General features: G+C 46.4%; 2 protein-coding genes across 2 annotated transcripts in view; both read right to left on the minus strand.

Annotated features, from left to right (window-relative positions):
* Positions 1 to 1,195: 1,195 nt before the first annotated feature.
* LOC131269524 (obg-like ATPase 1) lies at positions 1,196 to 16,727 on the minus strand. Its single transcript, XM_058271934.1, has 6 exons — positions 16,600 to 16,727; positions 15,614 to 15,848; positions 13,393 to 13,449; positions 4,085 to 4,212; positions 3,608 to 3,783; positions 1,196 to 2,060 (listed from the first exon to the last, which is right to left on the minus strand). The coding sequence occupies exons 2-6, from the start codon at positions 15,796 to 15,798 to the stop codon at positions 1,410 to 1,412; spliced, it is 1,197 nt and encodes a 398-aa protein (XP_058127917.1). The 5' UTR covers positions 15,799 to 15,848; positions 16,600 to 16,727; the 3' UTR covers positions 1,196 to 1,409.
* A 17-nt stretch (positions 16,728 to 16,744) lies between these two features.
* Positions 16,745 to 23,005, minus strand: part of LOC131269532 (uncharacterized) — a 33,413-nt gene continuing 27,152 nt past the window's right edge. The window contains exon 3 of the mRNA XM_058271945.1: positions 16,745 to 16,852. Within this exon, the coding sequence (XP_058127928.1) occupies positions 16,821 to 16,852 (32 nt within the window). The 3' untranslated portion in view covers positions 16,745 to 16,820. The remainder of the gene's footprint in view (positions 16,853 to 23,005) is intronic.

Below are 23,005 nucleotides of genomic sequence, written 5' to 3' on the forward strand. Positions count from 1 at the left end.
ACAGGGATTGTCGGATGATATCATAACAGTAGCAGTATTTATTCCAACAGCAGCATATGATATTCCAATAGCATCAGTTGATTTTATAAAATCATCATGTTTATTATAACTTTGTCGTAGCAGTTGATATTATTGACAGCTCACAATAATAAGTAAAAGAATGACATGCAGTCAACATGAGAATTAAACAGCACCACTTGTTTTAAAATTCCTTTCGTTTTCTAATAAAATTGAAGCGATTCATGCGAGATGAACCCACCTGATATGTTGAACTAGTTTCGAGTCTCATTCGAAGTCCAGTTAGTTACGTACATCGGTCGACCTCCCATACCAACTTTATCAACTGATACGATTCTGATTTCAACTGACACAGTTATAATGAACATGATTGCGTTATAAAATCAACTGATGCTGTTGGAATATCATGTGCTGCAGTTGGCATAAATACTGCTACTGTTATGATATCATCTGAAAATCCCTGTAAATTAAGACAACTCCAGTTGAAAGAGTTTCGTTTTCTGGTTAACTCGATATATAACCGAAATTTAAATGTTTGCTGCTATCATGTAATTCCAGCAAAAATCCCAGTGCCATGGAAAAACTTGCTGTAACTACATGACAGCTGCAAAAAAATTTAATATTTGTCAACCGAGTGATTAAAACTAAAAACAGATCCGTAAAATACTGTAAATTTGGTGTCAGTAAGAATTCTGGCTTTTGTGAAATATGAGAAGGGGATTGTTAGGTCAAGTTCAAATGTACAGTAAGACCTCGATTATCCGGAGCTAGACAGTTTATAAAATCCTGCACTTTATGTTACGTTTATAACGTATGTTTGACATTCATATTTGTTTGGTTCGACCATCCTTCAACCGGCGTGTCCAGTATACCCCACGTAATCGACGTTCTACTGTAGTTGTTTACAAAAACATCTACGTGAGAGTGAATGTTGAGCGTGAGCTCTCACTCGATGTTTTGGTGAGACGTGAACAATCATGCGTTATTCACCTGAAACTTCCACTATGCGTCGGAAGATGTCGCTGTAAAAACGTTTAAAAATTTAAATGATGATAAAAACAATAGATTATTGAAAATAAAAGTTCAAAAAGTTGACTGGTGTTGGAAAAATAGTTCGGGATGATAAAAATCCAAGATGACATAAACATTTTTCACTAGTTCAATGGAAACCAAAATAAATTGTATGTCAAATCTGTAGCGATAATTTATTCCATGTAACATATTGTAGGCGCAGTCCACATGCATTTGAGCTAAGTAAGCTGACTGAGCTGCCCGGCCGGCTGATGGCGACCATTGCCAGTTCAGCTCAGCTGCGGCAGAAACAAGTGCGCGTAAAAGATCATGTTAATGTAGAGAAATACGACGATAATGGTGGTGGCGGCCCGGTGGTATCACTTCTTCTTCGGGTCCTTCAGGCCAGCGCCAGCGTTGAACTTGAAGAAAATAATGTCACCATCCTCGACGACGTAGTTACGACCCTGCTGCCGATACTTGCCGGCAGCCTTGGCGGCTGACTCGGAGCCCTCCTCCTTGAAGTCGTTGAAATGCATCACCTCCGCCATAATGAAGCCTTTCTCGAAATCGGTGTGGATGCGGCCGGCGGCCCCGGGGGCTTTCGTGCCCTTTTGCACGGTCCAGGCCTTCACCTCGTCCGGGCCGGCGGTGAAGAAGTACTCGAGCTGCAGCGCCTTGTAGCCGGTGGTGATGATCTTGTCCAGCACCGAGTAGCACTTGTGCTCCTCTTCGTACTTCTTGCGCTCGTCGTCCGATTCGAGCTGGGATAGTGTGTTCTCAAACACGCCGGAAAACGGGATAATCGGTGCACCTGGATCGTTCTTGTCGATCCACTCCTTGATCTTCGGCAGCCACTTGTTCTTCTTCCGGATGAAGTCCGTGTCCTTCAGGTTCACCAGATAGATGCACGGCTTCGACGTGAGGAACAGGTACTTGTTCAGCACTTCGATGTCATGCGCGCTCCAGTCGGCGAACCGGATGTGTTTCTTCTCCTCCACTAGCACTTCCTTAATTTTAAGCAACGTTTCCTTTGGAAAAAAAAAACACGGAAAGGAAAATCATATTATTTAGGCTCAAGCTCGTATATATCGGTAGAAAATATAGATCGGAAGGCGAATATTAATTGAACAAATCCAAAATTAACAATACCCAGTAAAATGAATGAATTCCACCATCGATTTCGGGTCAACTTCGACTGTAAAAATTCTCTGCGACTTGTTCGACCTTTGACTCGGTTCCTAATCCTCATGCCCGTTTTATCTTGAAAAAAAGCCTTTGAAAAAGCACGGGCACGCGCCACACCGATTCCGGGGATCATTGACAAAGTTAGACAAGCCACACGACGGACCGCCCACCGGGAGAATCATCACTCATCGAATGGATCCCACTTTCACGCAATGTCGTAAACCATTACGCACCCCGGCAGGTGGTCCCGGGCAACACTGAATGGATGTATATGCGCTCCGGGTGAAGTCGCCTGATTGACATTCGACCCGTCGGGTCGGCGAGTAGGGTGAACCGTTGAAGATAAGCACGAATCAACGTTCAATTCAACCGACAACATGCACTGAGAAGGCTGCTTTTCTTTACAGCGCGCAAAGAAGCGCAGCATCATCCGCATCGATGAATGAAATGATTAATTTAATTCCGACGACTCTGGAGAGTACCGTGTCCGACCTTTGTCGGAGCTATTTTCGGGGGGTTCGCTCCGCCAGCAGCGAGGTTTCAATTTACATGTTTTCCCGGCTCTCGACAATCGATCACACCACAGCGCGACATTTGGTTTGGCACTTCTGGGTGCTCCTTTCATTCTTTGGTTAAGATCCGATGATCTTGGGAAAAAGGCAAATCTAAATGCTGCTCATTCTTACGAAGAGAACTGATGGTTTCGAAATTAAAACAAACTAATTTGCAGCAGCATCGTAGTACTGTGTACTTCCTTTCGAGGCTTTTGGGAAGTGTGCTACCATTCGTGTGCCATTCGCCGATGCTTGCCTATCCGAGATTCATTCGTCTCGAATTGCTGCCCTTTGACACCAGCGTCGTCAAGTTCGTCTCTTCCGTCCGGTGACAGAATAAACCTTTCACGATGCGCCCACCCAAGTTCGTGCGGGGTTCGTACAGAAGAACGATGAAGATAAATGGTTGTTGACTCCGTCGCAGCCAGTGCTGTTGCGTTCCTGCTCGAAGGTGTCCGCTCCTCTTTCTTCGCTTCGCACGAGCCGCCGCTTGAGATCTGAATGTTGTTCATTCCGAGAAGGTTCGGCGCGTTTGGCGATCCGATCGCGATCGAACATGGGTGTGGCGGGCCCGTCGCTTAATTAATCATCGTAGGTGTTTGGATCCGTTCTACTCTCGTGCCCCACCGTCGTTTCCGTGCCGTGGAAACACGGGAAGTGTGAAGCAACATAATCGCCGCCCATGCTCCCAAACCGATCGACTTGGATCCATATCGCACACGGTGGTGATGATTAATCGATGATATCTTGGTGCCGTGGACAAATTGTTTACCCCTTTCCTTTTTCCACTCCTTCGAAGAGATTCATTGATCACCGTCCCGCAACCCGTTACTCACATATTCTGGCTTGCTTTTCTTGTCACCGCCGCGTGTGACCAGCTTTTCGAGCTTGTCGAGATTGATCATCAGCTTCTCCTCGTCCTTCAGCCGCAGCTCCTCGCTGATGATGGACAGGTCACGCACTGGGTCGACCTCACCCTCGACGTGCGTCACGTCCGGGTCCTCAAACGCACCTGTGGTGGGGTCGAGAAGAGGAAAAACACATGGATGATGCGCGGTTAGTTCAATGTCGAGAATGATTTCCCATTTTCAAACACGCTGGTATTCATTTTTCTATCCTTCACAAATCTTCTACTCTACAAGGGAGAGACCTCCCTCTGTTTTTTTTGACACGAAAAGATAAGATCGCGGGCTTTTTCTACACCTTCAGCTCGCGGCCGAAACGGAAGGGTGCGTGTTTATAACCCTAATTCTCAGCCAATCGAAAACGCAAATCACGCGAATGGGATGTTTTGGCGGCTACAATCAACTTACGGCACAGATGGAAAATAGCATCGCACGCATTGATGTGCGACAGGAAAGCATTGCCCAGGCCGGCACCCTCGGCGGCACCCTTCACCAGACCGGCGATGTCCACCACGTTCAGATACGCCGGCACCTTGCTGGAAAAGATAGAGGGTAATAGTAAAGCAGATATGAAACACTTGCAAACAGGTAACAAAACAGATATCAACCATTTGAGAAAACTTATCGAATACTGCGGGAGAAATTTTGAAACATGTTTTGCTAGTTTACCTACACGTAATGCTACATCTGAACATATTTAATTCATAAGAATAAAACCTGATAAAAATAGTTAAAGAAGAAATTAAATTGAATCAACATAATGGCCTAATGTTATGATTTGAACAAAACACAATCAGTTACCTCGAGGTAGTTTAAAGTTTATCATTATGACATAAAATTAATAGTATATCCTATTCATCGTAGAAATAAACATCCGATACGTCAGCTTTAGCTGTTTTGAGCTTTTTATCCCGAGGATAAAATGTTTCTTGACATCATACTTAGGTGGTTTGGCAGATTGTGCTACTTTGACTTCAGTTAACTCAAGGCATCTGACCTCTTTCTGGGAAAACGGTCGTGTTTCTGTTGTTAAAGACAACCTTACGACACGTCCAGCAAAAAAGACCAGAAGCACTACATCGCTAAATGTTGTTTCGGAAGCGAGGTAAACGGAAAGATCGTCCTGGCGGCGACCCGACGTTACTCGGAGGTTAAATGGAAGGTTGGAATAAAAAAAAAAAATGGTAAACACAACGGAAAGGAGAGCTTGGAAAAACATACTCCCATCCTTCCGACAACTGTTCTGCAAAGCAAAAAGAAAGAAAGAAAGAAAGGAAAAAAAGGAAACAACTACAACCACGGGCCGGTGCGTGCATGTAGTGCAATTATCCACCACATGGAGCGTAAAAGGGCAGGAGGCACGAGCCCCCTTCCCCATCGCGCAAAGGACTCCAATGGGCCGAGCGGTCCTTCCTTCAAGGTGGTGGCACCGGCCGGTTCCAAAATGGATGCCAGGCTCATTCCGGCGCAGCCGTGTCGGGGGTAATTTGCTTAATTTTCCGATCAAAGCCACCCCAAGCCGCCCCAAGGGGACGCTCGGTCGTGCAGGGAGAGGGTTGGGGGTTGCTGCCTCGGTGGAAATGGTAAATGCAAAATGGCAAACCTTCGTCGTTATTAAAGCACACGATGTTGGGTAGGGAGGGGGGGAGGAGCGGAGAGGACAGACTAAATGCCCGTGGGCCAGCCAGGGTAATTTGAGACCCCAGGGACTTTCTCTTTCTCTCTCTCTATCACGTTTTTACTCTTCTCGTTCCATTCTAGAAGTTGCAGGAATCGTTTTAATCTGGGAAAGGACTTCTATCCCAAAAGAATGTCCTGTTTTTCTTTATATGAATATCAGATTTCATTTTTTCTTAACCTAAATATGCGCCACATTACAACACTCAGTAGTCTAGAACCCTAACAACATTATAGCACGTCATTAGACAGAAAGGATCACAACGTTCCCGCACTAGAGTCAATTTTATTTATACAAGTTATGTTAGTTTCAACGACTTCATAACATTGTCTATCTTCTGCTTTTTAATTACAGTTGTTAAAAGTGCAATGTAGTTGGCACGAACGTCAACAGCACTAAGAAAAGTTACGAAATGTCATGTTTCAATAGTAGAAAATCTACTATCTACTTAAAAATCTCGAAACAAAACTCTCACGTTTCGTTCTATCGTAGGTGTGAGGCTTTCAACAATCTAAAGTACATTGTTGAAACAATGATAAGCGCGATGTAAACTATCCGAATCCAGGCATACAACTGTATAAGCACCAAATTATACGCAAAAAAGAACTTTTTTTGATCTTGTAGCTCAGACTAATGTAAAATAATGATGAAAAATCAATCGGAAATATTTTGGGCGATATATATGAAGCAAACTCTTGAACGAAATGCCAGCGAGCGGAGAGAGGATGTGACTTGTGTTAATGAGAAGGTCGGAACGGAGAAACGGAACCATTTGCACCCCGTTTGATGGTGTGTCCGAGGTTCCCAGCGTATCGGTGAGCTTTCCCCGATAGTATCAACCTGGCCCGGAGGAAGATTTGCCTGGGAACAGGTTGCGCGGCACGTGATAAAGCACAGAGCGCTCCTAGGTCGGACTACTTTTCCCTAAAGCTCGCAGGTAGCTGGGAGTTGAATGGAGATGATAGTTATCTACGTTCTACCCGGACCTGGTGGTTCGGGGCTGATAAACCGCCGTTTAACTGCGGCCCAGCTGGCTCAGGTAACCCCCAGATGGTGGCAAATCGCCCGAACGCGCAGATTGTTTCCCGTTTAAGGCTGCAGAACGGACATTTTCGCAGTAACAGAAGAAGAGATAGAGGAGCGCCTGGAGGGATGGAAGCAATCGCGGAAGACGCCGCGGCGAGAGAGGCTGGCTGGCTGTCAGCTACCAGAGTGCTGACGACCTTATCATTACCCACTATTACGCCGGCCAAGTATAACGATAATAGAAGTCATTAAATATTTAAATTTTGCTCCCGATCTCCTGGCCGGGAACCTGGCACCAGTTCCAGACGTTCGTCCCTCGTCCTTTCCCGGGCCGGGGTCGGTCGGAACCCCATACTTTTCGATGGTTTTCCCGATTCCGCTTATCGAGACACTGTGTTCCCTCTTCCTGGAATAACAACGAAACGAACGGTTTTAGTTCCACGATGCTGCAAAGGATTGTTTGCGTACAAACGTTCATGCTAATTTGCCTGGCATGCCGGCGATCCCGTCTTCCTTCTGTGCCAGGTCTAGGCGCATCCGGCGAGTTTGATCTCATTCTAGACTCATATCAGTATACTGGAAAACTAAAGGTAAAACAATAAGAAAAACATTCTGCAACACTTTTGAACGATCCCTTGGTTCCAAGTGCTACATTCTAAGGAACAGGATTCGTCGATTAGGAATATAATTATCGTTTGTGTAACCTCGGAAGGCAAAGCCGCAACAGAGTTTAGCATGCTGATTAGGTGTACCTCTACGTACCGTTTGCCGAGCGGATCTAGTTTTGTGCTTTTTTACGGTGCATTTGTTCATTGTTGTTTGCGTTTTTTCGAAATTCACCCAACAGTGATGAACTTAAGGATACACATTTTCATAACTGTCAAACGTCACTTGCCTTGTTTGTTGATGCTCTGGCCGTAAGTCCATTTTAATTCAAGGATTAATGCTGTGTAATTTTCTTTTTCTAGACCACTTGTTATGTTAGTCAATAAGAAACAATAATTCTCTTGTTTTAATTCATTTGAAATGACTAAATAACCAAACGAAAGTAAAAACTCAACCAAAATAGATAACCACGAAGCAAAAATGCGTTAGAGACAAAAAATGGATGCTTAAGAGATAAAAATGGATGCATTTCATCAACGACGGTTGTGTTAACGACAGAAACCCTGAGCGGCAACGACTGTAAGCGCTACCGGGAAACCGTGTGGCACTATCAAACCGTGGAGTAGTAATTTTCCGTATGCCCTTTCCACCCTCGGCGTGCACCGTTTTCATCGTGCACCGGGGCGGATTAATTCGCTTCCACCGCTTTTTGCCGCTTGGTTGGGGCAAAGAGCATCCTTCTTCGAACCTCTCGTCCAAGGATTATGGAGAGGAGAGATCCGAGAAGGAGGAGAAAAAGGAAGAAAACAGCAGGGAGACGAAAAAGCTGGTTTTGCATAGCAAATACGTCGACCACTTTTTTCGTCGGCGTACCATCGTTTTGAAGGGAAGGAAAAAAAAGCTAGCGCACACACACACACAGCAACACATAAAAGAGGTTCAAGGAAGTCCCATTAAGGGGATCGAATTATGATGATCATAACGATCGAAGCATTGCCTGCATTGAGCGCAGAAAAAAGGCTTACAGCCTAAGAATACCTTGGGCCAAAGACTCCGGCGGATCAGGAGTGCTGGACGGGGGAAGGGGAGCGTGGAATGGCACGGTGCATTTGCAAGCTGCTCTCAACCGTTCCTTTCGAGCCGGATAAAAAACGAACCGTCGAAGATTTCCAAGTTCCAAGAAATCTTCAACGTAACGATACACTTTCTTCTTTACTTCTCATACATTCCGTTAACGAAAGGAAAGAAAAACAAAATAGCTACATACGGAGTTTACAACTTCCTATGGACACCGCTTCATCCCCTGACCCTCCCTACAGCAAGTCTCCACCACCATTGCCACCTCCCCCCGGGAATGGTTTGGCTCCTTTTCCTGCGCGAAGGTAAATTTTCCCATTTTTTCCGACGCGACGTTGTGTGCAGAAAAACGACACACACACACCAGGCACGTACGCGCAAGCAAGAAGCGACTGGCCCTTTCTTCAGACCCTTCCTGCCGTCCATCCTTGCCGCTTCGTGAGCCGCGGGTTCGGTTTGAACGGTGTGGATGTATGGATATGAGAAGAGTCCTGCCGAAAAATTCCGTACCCAAAAAATTCCGACCGATTCGACGTAATTTGAGCAATTTTGTATAATTACGTCTCTGTCGCTAGGTCGCCCACTTATCCCCCCCCCCCCCTCCCTCCCCGCCACCATTTTCTTATCGTTTCCTCCCTTGCCTTGGCAATTTAAAGAGCTGTGTAACTGCCATTTGCGTCATCCACCCGCCGCACTCAAGGACTTCTACACCTTCTTTTCGAACCCTCAAGAGCCCGGTGTTTGGAGGGTCCCCGCGTCCAGTCGAGGACACCCGAATACCCGTTGGGGGAACGCTTTGGCTGTTTAATTTCATCTGATTTCCGACTTTTGGTCTCCTTTTCTAAGTGTTAACTTCGAATACTGAAAGGTAAACAAAAATATTAGATGAAAAACTGGCACAGATCAAAAAGTGTAACGTAAATTTCGATAACTTAATGCTAGTATTATACTGGATAACATTAAAAGACAGACAGCCCCGTAACGAGTAACAATCGTTGGCTGCAGGTAAGGGGAAATAAATAAAAGAATTGAAACGAGATAAGAAAACGAAACAATCGCAAACGGAGAGCATACAAAGTGGTACATGCTGCGGAAAGGGCAATGATTGCAGGGCTCGTAACGACGTCTGGCTGTGCATTTCCGCTGCAGCACGACCGACGACGTCTTGCCAAACGTAAAGCTGCCCACCCCAAGATGGAGGAAAAGGACTGGTTGGGGGTTAGGTTAAGCCTGGCAACCATATATCGACAAGTTGAGTGTAGTGTGCAACACAGTCTTAGAATCCATCCAAAATATGTAACAGGAATGGCAAGTCCGAATATTTTCCTGACTTTTTCCTCGTTTTTTTCGGGAGGCAAAAATAAGAGCGCACCGTGAATGGCGAGGGTATTTTCTAAGAATTTCCACCAAAAACCGCTCCCTTTTGCGCCGATGATTGGGGGTAGTGATTTGAATAATCATGTTCCGTTACGATTTTGTCGGGCGCGATAAGCGGGGCCCAGCGCCGCGGTTTGTGCCATCTTTCCACACGGTATAATTTTCTTCGCGTGGTTTTGGGAAGTGGCAGGTAGGGTTGGAAGGGTAGGTGTGTGTATGTTCCCTCTGTCGCAGCAGATTGTTGTTTTTTTTTTCACCAGACCCCGATTTACAATCAGGCTATAAAGATGTCGATAGCAAAAAGGCCCTGGGTTCGCGATGCGGGAAGGAAAGCATATTCATTCGCTTTGGACAGTTTTCTCCTTCTTGCGTAATAACTATGGCGCTCCCGGTTTTTGGCACCGCACGGACGGACGGGACGTCGTTGCTCGAGGGACTGTGTCGAACGTCCAATGTGTAGCAGGAAGTCGAACATAATTTGGTGTACTTTGTTTGCCAATACAGCTGGCTGGGGAGCTCGGGAAACATCATGGTTTAATTCACATGGTTTTCCACATATCTCAAGCATATTAAATCTCCGTTTACAAGCGTGTTGGGGATTATTTCTGAAACTCCTAAGCCTTCCGTATTGTAACTGGAAGAAGAAAAAAGAATAGGAATTATGGAATCGCATTATAGAAGGAAAGTAGTTGCAATTAACGCTAAACCAACCGCATGTTAGTTGTATCATCATGTGTGATGAAATGACAGCAGACATTTCAACGTTTGATTTGAGCGGAAAAGCTCACCCAAAACGGACCGAAAGCCACCATTTTGCTTTGGATTCAAATTTCAAATGGTGGAGAGAATGGTTAAAGGGGTTGGACAAGGTCAACATGGTGTTTATTTTTTCCTTGACCCACGGCTGCTTCCGTTTTTTTGGCAAACACTCATTTTCCCATCCTGGTGGCCGTAGCGCTATCTCTCATTTCGTTTTTCTTCATTGTTATTTTTTGGTATTGGTTGCCTTTTTAATGCGAAACAACCCGCCCCATCCATGTATGCATGCACCAAAGTGCACAGTGGGAGAGGAAGCGCTAGTGCGAACCGGCCACGGGGCGGCAAGAAGCTACCTTAAAAAGACAAAATAACAGGCTCATCAGGCCCGTCGCGTCCCGCGGGTTTTTTTTTTTTAGTTTGCACGTAACCCGCCATTTAAAAAATGGAGTCTCTGCTCCCTTGCCATCTCTCTTTCTCGCAGTCCGGGGTTTTTTTCTTCCTCGCGTGCGCGCCATCCATTTCATTAGTCGGCGACGGGACGGTGTGTTTTGGTGTGGCTTCCGTTTTGCGTGCCAACTTCAGGTGTGTGTTTTCCACAACCCCAATTGGTGGATTTCGAGAGTGTAGATCCGTCATCCTTTTGATCCGTTTCTATTTTCTTTATGGATGTATAGCGTAACTACGTTCTGCTGCAAAGGATCCTTTTCAGTTTCAGGAGGATAGTTCTGAAATGTGTTTTTATAGAATAGAGAACCAATTGATGGATATATTGAAATAGGTAAGAAGGATCCCTTATTGAGAACCTTACTACCCTAATTGAGAAACAATGAAACAAGCCGACTGGGGCTCTTCTTTCCGGACACATCCTTCGGCTCTTCACATCCACCTTCTTTCGGTGGTGGTGTTTTGTTTTTCTTCCTGTCGGTGTGCACAAAATGATGGATGTATAAAACAGGACGCCACGCCTCTTTTGGAAGCACGTGTATATCTCGCGCTTTTGCTCCAACCCTTTTCGGGCGTTCTCTTGCGCTCCCAACCTTTTGCCCAATTTTTCACACGCGACGACGACGACGATGAGGCAGGCGCACAAGCAAGCAAGAAGTCGCTACCGCTCGCCGGAAAGGCTGCTTTGTTTTGATGCTCTTTTTGCATCCGAAATAAAAATTGCGAAATGCTGCTGAACAGCTCCTCGAAGGACCAACGGTGGTTGGACACTACACCAAGTGGTGTGTGAGTGTTTTGTGCATGTGTGTTTCTTGTTTCCTCTGACCGATCGTACCTGAAGAATACCGCACCACAAAACTGTGTTTTTGGTTTTTTGCATTTAATTTCGATTTAACACGGAACGAAAGCAGTGAAGAGAGGGAAGTGTAGATCGACCGTGGCCGATGATATCGAACCAAAGAGACAGGGCGTGCTCGGATGGCCCGCAGAAACCGATACGCTCGGTATACACACATTTAGTACAATTACTATAATTGCCAAACTGTATCAAACAACGGCCACTCGGTTTCTCGTTCGGGATCCCCTTTCCCCCCGGCGCACACTGGCATGCCAATGATAATGTTGTAAAGTGCACCGTAATTCGTAGCTTCTGTAATTCGCTCGTCATTACAACAACCATTACTTGGTGCGCTTAGATAGAATACGACGCGATGCGCGATCTTCTACTCCGCAAGAACAAGATAGGGAAGAAAGTGCTTTGCAAAGACACCATCAATGAAGTGAGAATCAATTTAGTTGATAAGTACATGAAGCTGAAAGAAGGGAAAAGAAGACAGATATGTTTAAACGGTAGAACAATAATAAATCCATTTTCACAAACAAGGCATCCACAAGATGCATGTAGTAAAAGCAACGCCAAATGAGTTTCTCTATGAAACATTTTGACACAATATGAAATAATATTTTGACAGAACCGAAAGTTGTCCTAGAAGAAATTTCAGTAGCGAAGTTGAAATTAGATAAAATAACTTGTGATATGATAATACCGCAGCAGAATCAATACTGGTTGCAGGATAGAATAAAAAGAAACGTTTCCCCCGGGCCTAATGATAGGTTTATCACCGCCAAGTGTTTACATCGGAACCTGCAAACCGTACCTCGCAATTAAGCAGTGACTAGCCAGCCTTGTCCAGAGATGGAGGAACGGTTGAGCGATCGGAATCATCACCGGCGATGATTTGCATTCTGCTGACGACGCCGAGAGTTTTCCTCGCAGCCGGCCGAACCTAGACACCTTGTTTACACTCCCCGTCCCCGTCCGTTGGGCAAAGAAAAAGTGTGAAGATAACTAGCGCCAGTGCGGGTTACTAATGGGTATCGATTTTTGCGCATTGATTTGCAACCACACCGGGTGTCGACTTTCTCGCATTTGGCCTGTCAATTTAATGAGCGTCAACATGTTGCCACATTCTCATTACCGATCGTTCAACTGGGCTGTTGAGAATAGTGCTGAATGATGGTTTCGATTGCACGGTTCATTGCCTGCACTCGATTAAAGTAGGTGATTCTGTGCACCATTTGTCTGTCAAGGATGGCAAAAGAAAGCTGGTTTGCAAATGCTTTATCTCCTCAGATGGACAAATGAAATGTTTTGTTCGAGCTGTTGCAAAATTTATCCGCATCTAACCGAGCAGGAATCGAACACCACAAGCATGACGTTGGCATTCTTTTCTTCCCAGCGACAGTTATCAAATAGAAACATACTCTACTTGGAAAGCTGGGATTGCCCACTTAGCTCGGTCCGGTTCGATCGAACGAATCGATTATTGGAACCCGATTCTATCTACGCTAGCTAAGAAGGGATGGCTTATTTTATTCTTCCCATGCGTCCGCTTTTGCGACGGCGACGATCTAAAACCGAACGCTAATCACTGCAAATGATATAGCATAAAATAAAATAAAAGGTTAACCGTCGAACCCTAGGGGAAGGTCTAAATCTAGGAAGCAATCTTGCTAACCCCAAGGGTTCCCCAAAGTAAGGGTTTTGTGTCCACTCTACGTAAGCGTTTCGGGGAATTTTTTCGGGTTCGAATGATTGATTTAGGATTAAGGTATGCTAAAGCAACGCAAAGTATCCGCAACGAATCACAACTTCGTGTAGTTTTGCTGAGAAGAGGGAGGCATAAATGACTCAAAGTTCGATATGTGTTCTCAGATGGTTTAACCACTAATTGCTTAAGGTACTTACCTGGCGGGTTTATGGTACTCGCACAAATAGTCGAATCGTGAATCAGGCACCGGAACTCTGCGGAAATAAAAAGCCAAACAAAAAATACTAATAAGTAAATTGAAATTGATTACAAATTTCTTTAAATTCCATTTCACTAAAATCTGCTTCCTGTAAAATGAAATAATGCAATGGTAAGTTGAGAAATAACTGTGTAGAATAATAAAATCACGGATACCGACAGCAATATGTCTGGCTGACTACTATGCAATGATGTAACGAGCGAGCAAACGACGATTCTTGCTCCGTATAATCAGCAGATGACGATTAACGATAGCTCCATCGGTTTCATTAAACTGGCAACAATTGATTGGGAGCGCACGCGGATTCGCTTAAACAGCAATTGATATCATTGAAATCATAATCAATGGCCATAGCACCGGACCACAATAAAAACGCAGGCTCAGCTGCGCAATTCAACTCCGGATGTAAGCGAATAATCATATGCACTGCATTTCTGCACCGCCAACAGCGGGCCAGGAACATTGAAGTAAAGCAAATAAAACAAGCTACCTCTCACAAACAAGACAATCGGAATGGGATCGAATTGGAAGAATGAAAACGGTTTGAACGGTGCATAGCTGGAAGAGAGCAATTGGTACTCCGAAAACGATTATTCGACGCTTGCATCGGTGGAGCTGGCAGACCGACGCAGACTGATGAACTTTCGCGCCGTGTCTCAACTCGAGCGGAATTATCTTCGCAATAACCAGAGGGGCCAGAAACCGGTCAACGCTTGTTCGCTGGCCAATGGCCATCTTGGAAAACCGACTCGCTCGCTGCATTTGCTGGCGTTCATTTTGTATTCACATGGCGTGTTCTTAATGGTGCAATTTGGCATTCTGACACTTCTGCCGTACGAGGCAGCGGAAAGCAAGATAGCGAGGATCAAGGACGGACACGTCGTACCCGAAAAAGGTAGTAGATGAATCGGCAGCAGCATATTTATGCCACTCTTATGATATTTTCATGCTTCCCCTTGGCTTTTATTTGCATGATGAATCCTGGAGCAGTTTTTTCGCTTGCCACTAGCGGGCGACCTTGTGGTTCGGGATGGTTAAGCTCAATACCGTTTTCATTATTATCATTTATCACGCTAACCGAGCGTCCGAAGGACTGTGTTGGCCTGTCTCCACCAAGTCAGGAGACTCCGACGGGGCGTAATAATATGCGATAGCTATCGCCCTTGGTCTGCCAAAAACAATTGTGTTTGGTTGCACTGTCTGTTCGCGGGTAAGGCAAGGGGCAATACGAGTGTAAGAACGGGAGAACGATGCAAATGCGGGCCTAGCACGGAATGAGCTCCCGGGCAGGGAAAAAGAGCCTTCGTAGAGTGGGAGGGCGGCAAATAATTATCAGCGCGCGCGAAGCATACCCGGTGACGTTTGATGAAATCAATCCATAATAGCTTCCAGTAGTGGAGTGTGTGTCGTGTCGAATGCGAGACGTCAGGCGATATTGCCAGTACGAACATTAAACTGGAGGCTGGCGGGAGCAGCGCAGAAAGAAAGGTGGAACGTGGCTCGGTTTTCTCGGTGCCCGCGGGTACCGGGTGGATAATTGCAGTACTTTTAATTAATTCCATCGCGCACACTGCGCCACCGTCCGCCAGCCCGATACCTGGTGCACGGAAAACGGTGGTACTCGTCGGTCACGAGGGGCAGCAATCGATATCGGTTTCGCCGCTAATGCGACCCATCCCGGCAAATGGGGCGCAATTGACGAACGGAACCGTTCGGGGGATGTGTTTGCAGCAGGTTGCACCCGGTGTCTCGCCGGGGCGCTGGGAATGGAAATGGTCTTTAATTATCCCACCGTTGGTTCAGGCCGGCTCCGCCCTACGTGCCGGAACCTGGCGTTGGTCATTTTTCAACATCGTTTGACCACCGTCGCTCGAGTGATTATTTGTACGCATGGCTTGCAGACGGCCTGCGCGATGAGCAAATAGGCATTGTCTCTGGGCACATACAAACAGAAAAGAAACAACAGTACCGAATTTTGCGCTCATTGGCACCGGTTTCGGTTCGCTGCCATTCGCTGTTAGCTGGTTGAATTTCGTTTGATATGCAAATGAATGCTGCTGCGCGCCACAGATGATTACGTTCTGCTCCGTTTCGATCGGTTGTTTCGTCGTGTTTCGTCGCCTATCCCCTCTTTCTCTCTCCATCTGCACACCACTTACCGACTCTCGTTGGGATCGATGGTGCAGAAGGGGAAGTTTTCGGCCGGTGCCGCACTCTTCGTCAGCACGTTGAAGAACGTCGACTTGCCCACGTTCGGCACACCAACGATACCGATGCGCAGGTTGGTTCCGATACGTCCGATCAGAGGCTTTACTTCCGGTTCCGTGGGCTTCTTCGGTGCCATCTCTTAGTCCGATGCGAGCACGCTAGTGGTGGTCAATTCAGGCGAGAACACTGCGAATGTTAAACAGGAAAGTTTGGTGAGAAACATAACATGTCAGTACATCTGATAAGTGGCTTTTAGGCCCCAACCCTTACGGTTGGACGAGACATCATTTCGTGCTTTAGTTCTTATGCAAAGCGATTGCAAATTCATATGCAGTTATTTGCCGGTGCAATTGATGATGACAGCTGATGCAGCTGATGCACCTGATTCATTCCAGAGTTCATGACGTGTTCATTCGGTCAAATAAACAAACTGCATTGCACGCTCTTTCCACGGGAAACAGAGATTTTTCGCACACTTTTCGCAAACACGTACCGATAGAACTAAACTAGTTACTAGTTTTACCATAACCATACCGTGTAAAGGTATTTTCACACCGAACCAACATTCTCGAACTTCATGAGATGTTTTTGTTTCTTTATATGGCAATGGAATCAAGCAAATGCACATGAATCGTAGATGGATTTTCACTGATTGATTGCAGAAAGTGTTGCGATGACGATCTTGTCGAATTTAGAGGTAGGCCGAAGCTTTTGCAACCATCTACAAACATCAGCTGCTGGTTATTTGATCGAGGACTGATACGGGATAGACACGGTCTTTTGAAGTATAACCTTACTTTTGTAACCCGGTCTCAAATGCAGCTGTTGGCAGCCGGATCACTAGGATCGTTTCGGATCGTTGTGTTTTGCACCAGAATTCGCGATCTATACACCATCTCACGGCGCCCGTGGATCTATGGATGCAATGGATAATTACCTGGATGTTGCGTGAGGCGCCGGTTATTTTTCTTTATCAAATCGTTTCGGCACAGGAACGGAAAGCCTCTTCCACTATCCGGAAAGCAACAAACGTGGAGGTCTATTCTTGGACGACAGCAGCGGGTGTTCATCGTTTGACGTTTTCGCTCCACACATGCGGGCTCACTCATCGTTCACTCACTTGTCGTGATAGTGAGATTATTTGACGTCTCCTCTTGCTCACTGACTCACGGTAGGCGACTCAGCGACATCTATAGTTAGGTAGCATCCGGATTTGAAAATGCCGCTTTAATAAATTATCGTATAAATTTTCCGTGTAGTTTACGCAAAGTTTAATAAATGGGTAGAAGAATCGTGGTTCTTAAAGGTTCTTTTTGTTAGTGTCTCATGAACGTTTCATGCTGAGCATGAAATCTCGTTCACTATCTTGTACCTAGCCAAACGGGAAATCTGGATGGGTTTATTTGTGAAGAAACTCTAATCAACGTAGTTAAAATATCTACAACCAATTAAATGTTTGCTGATGTTGAACCTTACTTGCAGTACGCAGCAAATACCACCGAACAAGTTGAACAAATGTGGTTTGAAATGTTATTTCAATTTGTTCATTCACCCAAAGCGAAATGGTTTCTTTTTTCTGTGGAACGTGATGCTCCAATAAACACGAGCAACTTTATATTATTAAAAGTTGACACATGAACTTCTTTCTTGAAGTGTGACCATACTCGGTCGCTGAAATTTCTATCGATATCCTGTGAATGATTTATATGGAAAATCAAAGTTTACGAGTTTGCCCGATAGCGATTCGATGCCTTTCGATGTTCAGTTTTAGTTAACTTCAGGTTTAAAGCGCTCGTTACGAGCGGCGATGAAACCTCCATTGGAATGATTTATAAGCAAAACGTGTTTTATAAAGCGGCCAGCTAAACATCAAACGGTCGTATCAGCGAAAAAATACATCCTTTGCTTAATGCTCTACGGTTGAGATGAAACTCTACACCTAACTTCCGGTTCGGGTGCTTCTGGTAGGCCCAGGTGACGGCGGGTCGGAAGTACCTTCGCCATTGCGGCGCACAAAGCCCAAGCAATTGTAGCAATCGTTAAACGTTCGTGATCTAGATCTACGTTTGCACTCAATAGCTTTGCGTCAACGGTGTTGTGCGCCCGACCGGAAGTAGTGACACACGGGCTGCCTGATATCATATTGCTTTCTCGATCCTTTCGACACTCCTGCTTGAGCTCTACGTTTGTTCTTGTGTTCTACACTTTATGAACTGTTAATGCGCGCAAAGGAATTTGAAGGCCGTGTGTGAGTGTGTTTCGCCTAACGGAAAAATCAAATAAGGCGTGCTTTTGGCGCGCACGTGCATGCTGCTCTCTTTGAAAAGTTGGGCTGGCTGTCGGGCGGGAAAAAAGGGTTCCCCGAACCGATTCCTCCCGGGAGCGCATTCGTCTATTTTGGCATACGGAGGCGAAGGAGTCTCACTGTGCGCACCCATAGCAGCTCGGGGGTCCTGGCCGGCTTCCGGCACCCAACGGTCGGCCAGCTCCGGAACCAAAGGTCGGTAATTACAGCCCTGCGTAATGTGCCTTTTGCGACGCACCATGGCACCTCGTCGTACACCGTTTTGGCCGGGCACGCTCTTGCCGCCAAAGGCCGGACCCCGACCGGGCGCTTGGGTGCAAAACCCAATTGCGCCGAAGTGCGCAAAACCGCTCCGGGTCGCGGGTGCAGTGCCCGACGCACTCTCCGGGTGATTTCGGCGTATTTGCCAACTTGGGCCTACAAACAAACGAACCCGGGGGTGCTGCGAGCACCCTTTCGTTCCCGTCCCGACAAAAGGCGGATCCAGAGTCCCGCACGTCGTCGAAGGAGGCCAACGTAAGGCGGGCCGGGTGACGCCGAAGGAGACCTTTCAGACATTCAATGGAAAAGCCGACTGGAGGCACCCCCCATCGGGGGTCATAATTTGATTGACGACTCGCTGAACAGCTCGAGGCATCGTATTTTGCTTTTCCGAAATGAATTTGCTAATCAATTGAATTGAATCAACTTCGTTCAAGTACGTCGTAATCATTGCCTAAAGGGTTGAATAAACGGTGAAGATTTAGCAAGTCATAAGACAAAGAAACATTGCTTTAGGTATTAGGTCATCCGTAGTTACATTTTCGTCAAATCTGTTCTTCTATATTGAATACTCGTCTTCGTAATTTTTAAGCAGTTTATAATAGTTTTGACACTTCTGTAACATTCTTCGCGCAGTCTTACGGATTCTCCAACAAGACAACGTAAAGTCTAGCTGTTTTTGATACACATTGTCTTGGATTGGTAGTAATAGAAGGTTTATACTGCGCATTCACACACTCTTCAAGACTCATGACAAAACTATTCGACTTAATGATCGGCTATACAGCTATCTTTATCTAAACGATTAATATACAAGTAGAATAAACTACAGCAATGGAAAACATGTTTAGGACTTGTTTAAGTTTATGAGGCATTGGAAATGTTACTAAGGAAATGTTTATAGTCGGTTCACTTGGCACTATTTTATATCGACTAATATTTTACGATATAATATTTTAGATGGAGAATAATGATGAATTCACTGTAAACTATCAATAGTGAGCAACCAAATTGTGTTTTTTACACAGATTTCATTGATTCTTTCTGTTTATCTAACTTTCTCCTTCGCCGCCTATTTCGGTTCTGTCTATTGCTTGTTGGTCTTTTACCCACTGACCTCATTCGATGATTCTTCTTCGCTTCAACAACGACGTCGAAAGTAAATTGTGTTGATTCTGATCTGAGAACGATTGCGATAGAAAGATAGCCGCATCTAGCCGCAAGGCAGGAAAAGCGTAAAAGGACTCCTGGATGAAAGGGTCCGGCGGTTTGGGTTTCGGGGTCTCGCAGCCTAAGATTTCCGCCAGCCAGTCCCGGTGGCCGGTGGAGGTACACTTGCTCGCCTGGTGTTTTGGGCGGCTCGTGCGATAAATCATAGCGCGCCGGGCAAACGTGCAAACGTGGTGTACCGGCGACACTCCGCAAGGCTCTAGGGAACACCGAGAAACTGTCCGAAAACTGTCCGACCCACACCGGGACCCGGCCGGGTATATGATGTATGTCGCTGGCGCCGGAGAAGGCACGCCGGCGGCGGGACGAAAGCGGACACCGATGGATCGAAGCGGGCGGCTCGGAAACGAGGATGTGCTTTAACGTTATTAATTGACCGGAACCGAGAAAGAGTGTGTTCCGGCAATTTCGGCGAAAACAAAAGCAACACTCTTGCGAGCAGGGACGGAGACCGAAACACGCCAGGAATACCCACGGCTACAGGGTCTGACCCGTGAATGATTTATCTCTCACGCTGTGCTCTGTAACGTGTCACGATCCATTGGTCGGCGCCTCAACGCAGGTGCCGTCTGAAAGGATATAATTGAGAGGGACAGTGCGAGGGACGGACCGATTGCTACGCCCGACCGGGGCCGGTGCCCCAAACATGTGTAAGCCCTGGTAGATACGCCTAACGCCTCGTTTGTTGTAGTCGAGTTTTATGGATAGAGAGATAGCGCAAAACTTTCGCCAAAATTTGTCACCTTCAACAAGGGGTTGGGCAGCTCGTACGCATAGCATGTTAACACCTAAAGATATCGAGAGAACTGGCTAGAACTGGCAGTGAGAAGGGATGTTACAATCCACAGCTACCTGGCATTCTGCAAAATCTTAAGATATGACACCGGACGTCAAGAACGTTCATAGCCATAGCCTGGACAAACTCAGAATTTCTGGGTCCTTTCTGCCTTCGGTGGTTCCTACTGTTTGGGACTCGTTCCGCCTCAGGATGTCCCGCTCTTCCAACTGTCACCCGCTCGCGCCTTTCTTCCCAGGTGCTTGCTGTCGGCAACTTGTTAGCGTATTTGGCTGCTCATAATCTCCCGGTTCCGCTGTACGTGCGTGCCACATGTCCCCCGAAGGCACTCGCCAGCCACATCGACCTACAGCAACATTTGATACACTTTCAATGAAACGCCGCAATGAATTGGAAGCGGAAAACCCCGACGCACCCAAGCGGAGGTTCTGTGACCCGGGTGCTATGAATACAAAATGGGTATGTGTGTGCAAGGGCGGAGTCTGATCCACCCACCCATGGGTGCAGCCTCCTACTCCTCCTCCAGTTCCGGCGCTCGCCGGGTGACGTTTGGTTCCTCCGGCGTCGTACAGCTCCGTAGGCAATATCCATCCAGAGTGGGTAACCGGTAATTAGATTTCTTTGGAGTTATTTTTTTTGTGTGCGTTCACTTTTCATTTCTTGTTTTTCGGAGTCCTCTCCCATTCCACAATTGCATGTTCGGACTCGGCCGGAAAAGGAACGCACTCCTGTCCACGCGGCGGATGTGCAGCCGTCCGACGTGCAGCGTGCTTACCCTTCGGTGCGCCGTTTTTACCGTCCTTCCCTGAACCGAATTTATTAAACCGTATTTTTTCCTCCCTCCCAGCGCTAATGGACTACCCGGTAGGCACCGAGGGAGGGAGAGCAAAAAAGGTGTATGGAAAAACGGACAAATCCTGAATCCGCGCACAACCGAGCCGACGCGCACCCAGTGCATTAACACATCTGTCACTTAATTATATGGTTTCACGCATTTGCAGACGTTAGTCTACGCCCTAGGAGCGGATGGATAAGGACGGAACGGGCGCCCGTTTCGGTCGGTTCCCGCTGCCCGGCACCCTTTGGGTCTAGCTCTAGAGAGACCTATACATATATGTATATATATATATATCATTCCTAGACCGAATGGCCGGTCCGGCTTTTCTCTCCGGACCTCGGGGTGACCCACCCCGGGTAATTGGGCTCCAATTGGCGGCACTAACGAGGCCCACCGGGTGCACAGGGCACCTAAAGGGAGCCGCCTCGGTTCCCTTTTGGGAACATCTATCCGCCGGCCGGGCCGGGGGAACCTCAACCGAGCCCAAATGGCACGACTGAGTACGATGACGGGTGCTTTTTTCTGCCCCGTAAAACCCGCGCCGTGTCATTGTTTGGGAACGGAAACGCACTCTGTTCCCTCTCCTTTCCAAGATGCCACTATTAGTTTGCTTCTACCTCCGAGACCCCGCGCTCTACGCGTGGCTTTTGTTTTTCTCCACATCACTTTACTCCGCAAAGTTTGTTTTACCCGCTCCCAACGGCCATCACTTTCCTTCCGCTACGGGTTTTCAGTTTTCCTTACGCTAGTTTTTTTACGCCGTACATCACCTCGTACAACTGCTTCGCCACGAACGCCACTTTTCACCTTCGTTTGGCGTCACATTTGACAGATCGTTTTGACCATTGTTTGTTGGCCCGGGGTGATTGATTTCTGCCCGGTAGCGTCTCGCCACAAAGCCAGGCAAACGCTTCTCCCGCTCGCTCTTCGGGACCTGATTGATGATGACGGGACTAGAATGCCGACAAATCTGCCGCTTGCTAAAAAGATCCGGATCGAACGGAATCGTTTCGCATACACATACCCGGCAGCTAATTAACACCGAGCAGTGCCTGTTTCCACTCAATGGGGATATCTTTTGCTATTATCGAAGCGAGGAATGTGTCAGTCGAGGGCCGATGTTATTGAATGTGCAGATGGTGGGAACAGTGGCTGGTTTACACAATAGTCGGAAACTCGGGCGGTAAACATATCTAAGTTTTCTGTTTTTAATATGTCCCGTTATTTGTTTCAATATAAACAACACGTCATCTTCGTCCATCGGGTTCAGAAAACAATTGTCCACTGAGTCCTGATAGAGGATTAACAATTTGGAAGGATTTATTAGTCCCCAAATGTCAATAAAAATTCATTCAGCGACAACATTCATGCAGATTCATGAACCGAATTTGATGTACATTAAAAAAGATCCTCTTCCTCTTTGAAACTGGTATTGTACGCAACTTTGATATCAGATGAAAGTGACTGTTTATGTTTTTCTGAGTCTTTTTCGTTATAATTTGATTTAAAGCAATAGTAATCTATTAAAACCAACGTGGACATTTCCGAACAAACTGTTTGCAAATGGCAACAAGCTGATCGTATGTCAGTTGGTAAGGTAGTTAATGTAACGACACTAACCGTTGCGATTAGTCACAGTACACTGCCGATGCTGCGTGAAGCTGTAAACACCTGCGGGGTGGGGGTCGGTTTTGTTGCTTGTCACACTGTTTTAAAAACACGCCATAACTATTTACGACTGCCGGGAGCGAAGGGAGTGTCTTTTACGGTGTGTCGTTGAAGCAATCGCTGTCGTTTTGCAGGGTGTGTGTGTGTGTTGTGTTCAAGGGAAAACTATTGACATCTCCGAAGATGTTTGCTTCGTACGGTTCGGTTCACCGTTTAATGGCAATCGATCACAACGGAAGGCACGA

The sequence above is a fragment of the Anopheles coustani genome, chromosome X (genome assembly GCF_943734705.1).
Source record: "Anopheles coustani chromosome X, idAnoCousDA_361_x.2, whole genome shotgun sequence".
NCBI classification, from domain to species: Eukaryota; Metazoa; Arthropoda; class Insecta; order Diptera; family Culicidae; genus Anopheles; species Anopheles coustani.